Below are 10,605 nucleotides of genomic sequence, written 5' to 3'. Positions count from 1 at the left end.
CACTATATTGGGCTGATGCTTTATTTCTAAGGCTGTTTGGACAGGTCACTTGTTTGACGATCTCCGTTTTTGTCCTTTCCTCCCCAAAACGTTGGCTGTGGCTACAGCGTCATAATGAATAATACAGGAAAATTTCCATCTTAAGACTTTGTTGACACTGTAAAGAGAAATCTTTCCAGTGGTTTGATCCTTTTGTAAAATCACCCTAAACCCATTTGCTTGTCCATGCTTGCATTTTCGCCTACTAAAGAGTAGCCAGTCTTGATGAACTAAGAGAAACAGTGGGCCATAGAAAGAGCAATTTTGCTTCTCTGCTTTTGCTGTATCATTAAGACACATCTGAATGGGATTGATGGCACAAAAAAAAAAAGAACCCAAGGGTCGTATGAGTTCTTGTTAGCTAATTCTGTACACTCTCTGCTCACTTTCTCCTATGCACACATCAGTGGATGCGATAGTGCTGTCTCAGAGTGCACTAACCCCTTTTCATTTGGGCAGAGGGGATGCGTAAGGAGACCAGCAGCAAGTGCCCAGTACCCAAGCAAGCCCAATAAATAGAAACTTTCTGAGCAGGGCTCATTAAGAGGTCTGAAAGGTAGAATAACTCACTTGTAACACCGGTATTTATGCTAAATACAGCCTGTAACTGCAGAGAAATGTTATACATGGTGTTCCTCAGGGGTTGGTATTGAGACTGGCACTGTTTAATATCTTTGTCAGTCACATGGACAGTGCGAACAAGTGCACATGAAGCTGCATGGTGCATTTGACACTGGAGGGAAGGGATGCTATCCAGAAGAGCCTGAACAGGTTTGAGAGGTGGGACTGTGCAAACCTCATGAAGTTCAACAAGGTCTTGCACTGGGGTTGGGGCAATCACAAGCACACAGGCTGGACATACATACACTGGCATCTATAGAGGGTGAACACCAGGGAGTCTGTGTTGCACCTCCCTGGAGGCTTGGGGACCAAATGATGGTGAGACTGTTGTCCAGGCAGCTTGGACACATTCATCAGGGCTGGGGTGTGGAGCATGTGGAGCACATAGATGTGGAGAAACACTTCTGCTTCAACTGCCTGGAAGTCGTACCATTGTGTGTCTATTATGCTCTGAGGGATCCAACCACAGCTAATGTCTATCTATGCCCAAGCATTTAGACTGGCTACTGGCTCAGCTTCACCCTCTCTTTAGTATTGACTTAAATGAAGAGTTCACCTTTTCTAGATGTCCTCCAAAGGCACTGAGTGATTCAGTTTGGCCAACCTAAAGCTTTCTGCAAATGCTTCTATCTAGGGACAAAAAGGGAGCCTCCAGAAATCCCTCTGTAAGTGTCTAACACTGCAAGACACAAATCCAGACTGGCCTGTCCTAGAATATACATGAGGTCACTCAAGATGGAGATAAGTTCGTATGTGCAGTAAAGCCAAGCTGATGGCTTTCTCACCTTACCTCCTTAGGGATGAACCAAATCAAAACACAACCCTCACTGCCCAGCCAAGCAAAAAACTACCTTGGAGACAGATATGACTTATTGTTACTTTATTAACAATGTGGCTTACAATTGTTTGAAGTAAAAAGGGGATTTATTTCATTTTGAATAAAAATTAAAATATAAATCTGAATATAGATTTTCATTTATTTACATGAAAACATATATACAGAATAGAATCTTACAGCAAACTAACAACATGCCCTTTGCCCTGTGAACTTTAAAAAGTAAAAACACCAGCATTGATTTATATGTATATATAAACACACACATATATACATATATATACACACATACATATTTGTAACACACCAAAGGGATTATATACACAGAGTTTGAAGAAAATCTTCAGTACAAACTGGAATGCAAATCAATTCAAAGGTTTCCAACGTGCATCACCACGAATGGACCATAACTGCTGGTTATGTGGACCTAATTTCTGTTGTTCGTAAGAGACAGAAGGGTTTAAGTGATTGCCTTGTCCCACATGGTACATCCTGTCGAGGTCTGGTGGAACCGAGATTGGGAAATTTGATGCACTAATTTATAAACAGATATAAGGTCCATAATCTCCCACGAGACTGAGCAACAACAAGCAGGTGGGGTGACTTGGGGATGATCGTTTTCTTCCTGTCACATCAGAACACAAGAGTGTTTTGTAGACCTACAACCTGACCTCAGAACAATGTCACTTTTTCTATGGGAGAGGGCTCAGGTTTTACCCCCTGACATTTCCTATGGAGGTCTGAAAAGTGCAAGAGGAGGTTCTTCAGCCCCTCCAAAGCCAGAAAATGCACAGGAGTTTGATACAAGGAAAAGACTTATTTTCCCTACTATTCAGCCAAGTATAGACCCACCTGAGTTAAATCTCTGTATCTCCACCAGGAAAACAAAATATAAACCTTTCAGCATTGTATCTCTCAAGCATATTGCCAGCTTCTTTCCTTCATCTCATCTGGCCCTCCTGGGACTCAAACCATCTTTGCTCTGAAAGAGACTCAAGAGAAGCCTTCAGGAATGATGCTTATGGACCACAGCTGTGCATTCTCTTGGGAGAGGTCCTTCCCTACAAAGATATCTCAAGCCCTCCTTCCTTCCCTGAAACCCTACCTCCCTTCTCCCACATCCTTGGCAGGCATCAAGACCAGGAATATCTGTGGGTAAGTAGCCACACAGCAATTGACCTGCTGCATTAGGCTACTTGGGCTATGTGACCTATTCAGCAATAGCATCACTGGAAACATCTGTCCCTCCACAGTGAACTGTGGGGAACATCTGCCTTTCAGGATGCATAGACAGCTTCTTCAAGAAGGTGTGAAGCAATATCTCCTTGTCTCACCTGATCTAACTACTTGTCAACAACCATCTCATCTATAGTGTGATGATGGATAATAATGTATTTTGTTGGTGTGCTCTGTCATGGGCCATTATAGAGGCTAGAGTTTTACATTAGAAACATGAGACATTTTTCAGGGTAAGAATTAACATGAAAGACTAAAACAAGAGAAAGGCCATGAGAACTTAAAACTATGACCTGTGTTGGTTTTGTGCTGTTCACGCGTCATCTTCTCTAACAGAATTCCAGTGCATGGCATCAAATCACTGCAAAACCACTCTTCTTCTGTAGCACAGCTGACATTTAAATGACTACTGGGCTGTAAACCTCTCATCTTTGATTACTGGCTCATATTCTAAATGCAGCCATTAAGATCATTTGCACTTCTTGCTGGACTATTGCACCAAAGAATAAATGAGAATATTAAATGCTTCTGCTCTTTTATTGGGATTTCACAAGCACCTAAGGACACAAGCCCTCTCTTGTTAAGTTTGGCAGATTTCAGCTGGATTTCTGCCTGCTAGGAGAAGGAATCTGTCAGGGTCTTTCCACTAACCTCAGTTACTGCTGGATCCAATCCTGAGTAACAGATTCCTTTAGTTCTGGGTCAGCTGATGTGGTGAAGGATATTACTGAGGGGAAAATATACATGCACCCCCATTTTGAAAGAGTTTTTACATAAATATACTGTATAAAACATCTAAACTCCCATGATTGGGGGTTGGTGTATTTGTTGAGTGTATCTGAGTTAAAAAAAATCTACAGGCACATGAAAAGAAATAAATCATAATGCTTAAGATGTTGCAGATCACAGAAAATGTGGAGTAAAGAATCAGCTTCGTAATCCCAAGCAATGGAAAATACAGCATTGACGTATCTTAGCACCAAAATGGAGCCCTTGAGACTATATTTATCCACATATAATAAAGCTGGTTTTAATGGAATTCAGTTGCAGCATGTTCTTCTCTTTTGGCACTTAAATTTGGAAATGGGAAGACAAGTCCGAGTTCACTGATTTCCAGACACACTGCACCAGAAAAGCAAAAAGTATCTGAAGTGTCCTGATGGTACTGAGCTTGTAAAACATTGCGATGGCTCTGCAGCTCTGCCAAACCCAGTTCTGTGCCCTGAAAAGAGCAAAGGAGGCTTTTTACATGACCAAATGTTGATTATGGCATCCCAACAGTGCCTGGTTTGCCTTCAAAGAGCTGAGATGGTGTTTGATCCACACCACAGGACTGGGGACTGCTAAAGGTTGAAGGTTAAAGCCAGTGAATGGTGACTTCCCAGTTTAAGGCAAATTAGATGTTTACCCAGAGTGAAATATTGATGGGTTTTAGGTGTCCAACTTAGTGAGGAACTTAGTGAATCCTACCAGACATTTGAATACCTCTGGCAGTGTGGGTCAGGCCATCTCAGCTAGAACATGCATCAGTTAGATGCCTCACTAAGGACAGAGTGTGTAACCATCTACTGACTCCAGTGGTCACTGAGGGCACACTGCATTTCTAGGAGGTGTTCTGCACCTTGCAGGACCTATCAAGAGCTACTGCATATGGTTAACACGATGGAGCTGGAGACCCTGAAATCGTTCTTAGAGCTGAGAGGCCATCATGTCTCTGACAGGTAGAAAAAGCCAGGGTTTGGTGATGCTGGTGCTGAAAACAAAATGGGAGTGTGGATGGGAGCTGTGTTTTCAAGCTGGAAGGGGAAGAAAAGCTCTGAAGTCAAAAGACAACATTTTTCTTCAAGGTGGGAGAGAAGCATCCATGACAGCAGGAGGAAGGCAGGACAACCACACCAGGAATCATGGACATTCCTCTAAGTTAATGCTTTAAATTGAGTTTCACAGACTGGCACTGTGGGCTTGCAGAGTGGGAATTGGCTGATACTGTCAAGGTAAGTGCTGAGGGGTTTGGGAAGGGAGCAGGGACGTGTGCATGGATCTGTCCAACCTAACTGAGAGCAAGCTCAAAAGGAGCAGATGAAGATGGGCAAGTACCATACACTCTTCAACACCCTCCTTCTGCTCCAGAAATGCCACCCTTGGCCCTATGCCTGAACAGAAGGCAGCAACAGCTGCCTGCATACTCTTGTGGGAGCAAAGTGGTCCCTATTAGTGTGCTGAAGTTCAGCATCCAACAGCCCAAAAGCAACATCAAGGTTGCTCCTCAGCCCTGTGTAATGGTCTTGGATAACCACGAGTTCAGCACTTCACAGTGGTCACCTTTTGTAGCTGATAACACAACAAACTTCAGGCCTGGATTCCAAATTCAGAACAGGGGTGGGGAGAAGAAGTGGCATCACCAATGTCATCAGCGTATGTGAAGTTGCACCAGCTCTGAATTTAACTAAGACCAAAAAAGCCTTCCAGTGGCTTATATTTCTACATTGCAAAGTAAAGTGACATTTACCCTAGCAAGATCAGATTTCCAACATCTCTTTTGAAGCACATTATTCCAAAGCCTTTCTAATGTTCCAAAATTGAAATGAAGTCCAGGCAAGAGAAAACAGTTCCTTCTGATTTCTGCTCAAGCTGTAAGTGGCAATTCAAGCATACCATTCATTTTCCACTTGCTTAAGAAATTGTCTAAGAAGTTCAGCTCCAGCTTTTCTGGAAGGCATTCAGTGCAACAGACAACAGGAGCCTAGTCCCCTATTTCTTCCCAACCTGCAGACTTAAAGAAATAATAAAGCATTTATCACCCAAGGCAATTTTAGGACAAAGATTTCAGTTTATCATCTTCTCTGAAAGAACAGAGAGTAATAAATGAGACCAAACTGAAGAACAATAAATTGCAAGACAAATGGTGAGGAGAGAGAAACCTGAGAAAATAAAAAAAGCAGGCGCAAGGTAAAATTAAAACTCTTTTTTTGTTGTTTAATAGGTGAGTTTTAAATACGATTTAACTTCCCTGAACAAACAGTAAAGATTCCCATGTGCTGGGGTTTATGCTTCACCCATCCTTTGCTTGGCCACCATCAGAGCTGGTTGCTCTCAGAGTCTGTGGCTGTCTGCTCCCCGGCCGTACCTCCACGAGTAGTTAGCTGCCATAAGAGTATCTACAGGTACAAGGTTGACGAAGAAAACAATGATGGTTTTGTCCCAGGAAGTGTTAAATGTCTCTGACAAATCCCAGAGGCTGGAAACTCCAAGTACATCAGAGCAGCAAAGGAAGCTCAGAAGAAGGTGGATGTGCTAAGTAAAGAATCAGTGCTGGAATGTTGGTTAGAGAACAACCATTCTGCTTCGCTTTCTTGAATGTCCTCATATGCCAGTTCTCCTGAGAGCAGTCTTTTGGGAGCTGTCTCTTGCTGACAGATGTTGTACCAGCCATTGGAAGGACTGGGCTGAAGCAAGAGGGAACTGTGCTCTCATTTTCTGGGCACAATCCTTTTTTCTTCAGAGATGAATCAAGGAGCAACATCTTTAGCGGACCCTAAGATTGATCCAAAGGACTTGTCAAACCAGTTGCATGGACACAGTCCACTGCTACCATCAGTAGGAAATCCAGTCTAAAACCCAGTGTTTGAATGTCTGTACCAATAATGAAAACTTCTGGATTTCTGAGAAACAAAAGAAAACCATCTGATACAGAGGTGACTACTTTTGTCTTTAGCTGATTCAAACTCGAAGAACAGGATCTTCAGTACAAGACAACACCAGGAACAGATCCAGTCCTGCTGATCTCTCATGTTAGGAAGTTTCTGACGAAGTCTCAGGAGTTGGCAGGATCTGGCGCAGCCCGCAGCAGTTGCACCCATCACATTCCTCAGTGGAAAATAGGGAAACTCACTGAAAGACTAGAAATTCCCCAATGATGCATGGCAAATGGAGTCAGTAATTCTTGCCTAACACATGCTCTAGGGTGGATTCAGATGAAATCCAGCATATTTATTTCTGAGGCTTTCCCCCTTTAATCCCAAGAATTTAAGAAGGAAACTGATGAAGGAGAAAGCAGCAGCTATAGCCTGGTGTTAGTCAATAGGTTCTTCTGAGCACACAGGGGTCAGCAGGATTATCTGATCCAAGTCTGTTGTCACCATATGGCATGTGCTTGAGGTGGGAGTTATCTGGCCATAAAGAGTGTCTTCAGATTTAGAGCTAGAAATGAGATTTCTTTTTTAAGAGGTCTTCACTGAGTGGGCTTTGGCATCACAGCATCAGAACAGAGCTGTGTACAATTTCCAAGCTGAGTTTCCTGAGGCCAGGGAACAAGGGTCTGTTTATAGTTTGAGAACAACAAAAGTCTGCCAAAGTCAGTGGTTTCTTATGAAATCAGGCTAAAACTCAGGACAAACCATCCAACTAACTTCTGAGGAAGGGATCCACTTCCGCCTTAAAGTTAGAGCAATAGTCATACTTGGTCCCGGTTTGGTTCTTGCTTTAGGGAGAATGTTACATCACTGTAATGCCACCAACCTCTGCTGAGTTACAGCAAATCCAGGCTCAACACGTGGGACTAACAGGGTCATATATCCCTGCAAAGAAAACTGGAAATATTTCTCCTATAAACACAACTGAGGCGAACCCAAGGTGCCCGACCCATTTATTCACCCCCTCTGGTGCTTACCCTGATTGGCACGAAGCAAGTCCCCTGTTTTGCCATCTAGGGTAGCACTTGGGACAGTCTGGGGGCTTTATATAGACTGTGCTGGGCTGGGTCCTCAGCTTGTAGAAAGCACCATGGTGTAAACAGCCTGAAAAGACTGATGCTTTTTATTCCCACCTAGCAACCAGATTCATGAAGGTACAAATGAAAGCAGCATTCACCCAGTCCATCATAAAATCTGAATAGCCTTTTCTTTCACACCATGGAGTTCAAAGTCAGGTCTTTCAAGCAACTTGGATTTAAAGAGGATGGGCTTGACTATGGAACCTTTCATGCATATTCCTGTACAAGAATGCAGTACTGTACAGATCCCATCACAGAGACATTCAGCTTATTGTGCACAGCCAGCGTGGCTCAGGATGCATTACGCAGACTAGGTTTTGTTGCACCCCTGTCAGTTCACTCTAGCTTTGTTTGGTACCATACAAAGACTGTGGGTCAAGTCCTTTTTGATAAATCACTCAGGAATAACAAATAGCATATGACTGGTACAACTCTTTTTCCTTTTGTAAGACTGGAGAGGCAGGAGGAAAAAAAGCCCATTGACCACTAAAACCAAATTTGCAGTAAGACCCAGGTAAGGCTACAAATGATCACTTACATTTCAATATGAAAGAAGTGTGTCAGAGTTGGCTAAAAGAAACATTCATGTCCAGAAATTGGCCTAGACAAACTGTCATCATCTGGAAATGTCTGACCCTTCTCCTTGGGAATGCGTCTGTCACTGGTAGCTTTGTTTTAATGAATGACAAACCATCTATCTTAGACTGGATATAAGGAAGAAGTAATTTACTGTAAGGGTGGTGAGGCACTGGAATGGGTTGCCCAGGGAGGTTGTGAATGCTCCATCCCTGGTAGTTTTCAAGGCCGGGATGGACGAAGCCTTGAGTGGCATGGTTTAGTGTGAGGTGTCCCTGCCCATGGCACGGGGTTTGGAACTAGGTGACCGTAACTATTCTATGATTCTATGATCTGATCCATGCTGGCCTTGCACCACTGTGTGATGGGTTGGCGAGGCTCTTGAGGAGAGATGCCAGCAGTCTTTTAGAGTGCTTTACAAGTACAAAAAAATTAGTTCAATTTGTTGCTAGTTTTCTCTTGTAGATAATTGGGTTTTTTCTTCCCTACAGATTAATTCCCAGTCCTTCCAATTCCACATGTTCTTGGAAAAGAAAAAGGGAAAAAAACCAACCTTGAACAAGTTGAAATGTTAAAAAAGAGAGGGAACAAGAAGGAGAACAGAAAAAAATGGGGAAGTGCAGTCAGTTGGCGTATTGTGCATAGAAAGCAACTTTTACTCGCTCGATCTGGTGACACAGTTTGATGGCTGGACCAAGCTTCAGCTCCATGCATTCCTGCACAGTGGGCAGTGTCAGCAACAGAAGGGCCTGGCCATCGATGTCCTGGGGTAGAAAAACACAGTGAAAATGGTTTTATTTGTGGACTCTGGAAGGCAGAAAGCATAAGCAAGAGGGGAAGTTTGCCCCCAAAATTTAAGGCGGTTTTGTCCTCTGTGCTTTTCTGCTGTTTTGATGCAGCTCTCATCTAGTTTCTTTGGAATACCTCATGCTTTTTCAGAAGTTGTCTAGCACGTCTCCATAGGCCCACAGTTTGGCAAAAGCCTCTCAGCTCCTGAAATGTAGGATCAGCTCCTAAAGAAACTCTGCAGGGTCCACAGAGGTCTGATTAGTCCCATTTTATGAGTGAGGAACTGAAACAGGGCAGACCATGAGATACAGGAGGGAGCTGAATGGGGAAACTGATGCTGGTCTCTGCCAACTCACACCCTTCCACCACATCTGGCCCACGCTTTGCTCAGCACAGGTTTATGTCTGCCTTGCTCCGTGCCACGTTCCCTGGTCCACCCAGGACCTGCCTTGCTCCACTTGAGCTGCTGAATAATCAAGACGGAGGGTCCTGGACCACCCAGAGCTATTGAAATCTCTAATGTCCCAGAAGCACAGAATGGTGTAGGCTGGGATGGACATGTGGAGGTCACGTCCTTCCCTCAGTCATATCTATACACCAAACTCCATGAGCTAGCACCCAGGCAAAAGCAATTTTATTAGGGATTTCTGCTGGTTTTATGATCCTTCTCTTAATTAAGAGCTCAGGTCTTCTTTATTCTTTAACGGACTGAGAAGCAGACAAGCAGGCTACAAAACTCCTTTCTACCCCTTATGAAGGATCAGAATCTAAGCACAGAAAAAGCACTGTAACTCACAGGCAACATAAACTCCCCAGGACAGCCCTGGTTAGGTAGCATTAAGCACTAGGAGGATTTGCACACCTTATGTATGCTTTGATCAGGACTGTCCATGGCTCAGGTTCTCCCTCCACTGAATCCTGATGGCATGTCTCATTGCACCAGAGCTTCCTTGCAAATCATAAGGAAAAGCTCCAGTCATCTGTGTTTGATTAAAGTCCCCATAAAACCCTTTGGCAAAGGAGAGACAGGGTTGGCTTTCAGGCCCTGGAGTTACTCCAGGCTGATTAACAAATGGCTGGAGCACACTGTGACATAGAGACTACAGTATCTCACTATGGAGTGTTTCATCCTTGCTCTAGACTTCAACTTCTCCCAGTTTAAGAAGCTTTACTCAAGTACAGAGTCACTCATGGTGAAGAATCAAAGGTAGTTCAATGTGCAGATCGCCATACCACTGACTGCCATCGGCTATGGCCTAATTAAGCACTCTTGCTTCATCCTAACTATGATTTGTTAGCATTGCCCTTTACTTTCAGCAGTGGCTGTCACTCATTAACCAAAGAATGGCTGTTTCTACATAAATTTTACATGTTCACACTGATTTGAGATGAAGAACATTGGCTCCTGCTCCTGAAAATCTATCTGCTTACTGAGAAGATGCCTGGCATCTCCTAAAACTAGGTCATCCAAGGGCCTGACTGCCAGATCTCCAGAGGGATGTAGATGGGAAGCAGGTATCTACCTCCTCAAATTATTTAGGTGTTAGTGACAAAACTCAGGCAGCCAGTTGTGGGTTCAAGTAGAAGTTTTCTGCTGCCCAGGCTGATGTTTTTAAGGAGGGTGGAATCTATGTGGACAGGAGAGACAGCTTGCTATGTACCAGATACCCACTAACTGCTTCTACACTGAGATGCCACCTACGTGACACCAGGATGGCGCTATGGACCTTGGCATGAA

At 43.7% G+C, this 10,605-nt stretch overlaps 1 protein-coding gene across 1 annotated transcript in view; it reads right to left on the bottom strand.

Moving 5' to 3' along the window:
* Positions 1-1,584: 1,584 nt before the first annotated feature.
* SFMBT2 (Scm like with four mbt domains 2) overlaps positions 1,585-10,605 on the bottom strand; it is a 114,775-nt gene continuing 105,754 nt past the window's right edge. Inside the window, exon 21 of the mRNA XM_065669378.1 lies at positions 1,585-8,842. Coding sequence (XP_065525450.1) covers positions 8,702-8,842 — 141 coding nt within the window. The 3' untranslated portion in view covers positions 1,585-8,701. The remainder of the gene's footprint in view (positions 8,843-10,605) is intronic.

This window comes from Lathamus discolor, chromosome 1 (assembly GCF_037157495.1).
Source record: "Lathamus discolor isolate bLatDis1 chromosome 1, bLatDis1.hap1, whole genome shotgun sequence".
Taxonomy (NCBI): domain Eukaryota; kingdom Metazoa; phylum Chordata; class Aves; order Psittaciformes; family Psittacidae; genus Lathamus; species Lathamus discolor.
Note: the sequence above shows the minus strand (reverse complement) of the source record. Positions and strands in the feature narration are given on the sequence as shown.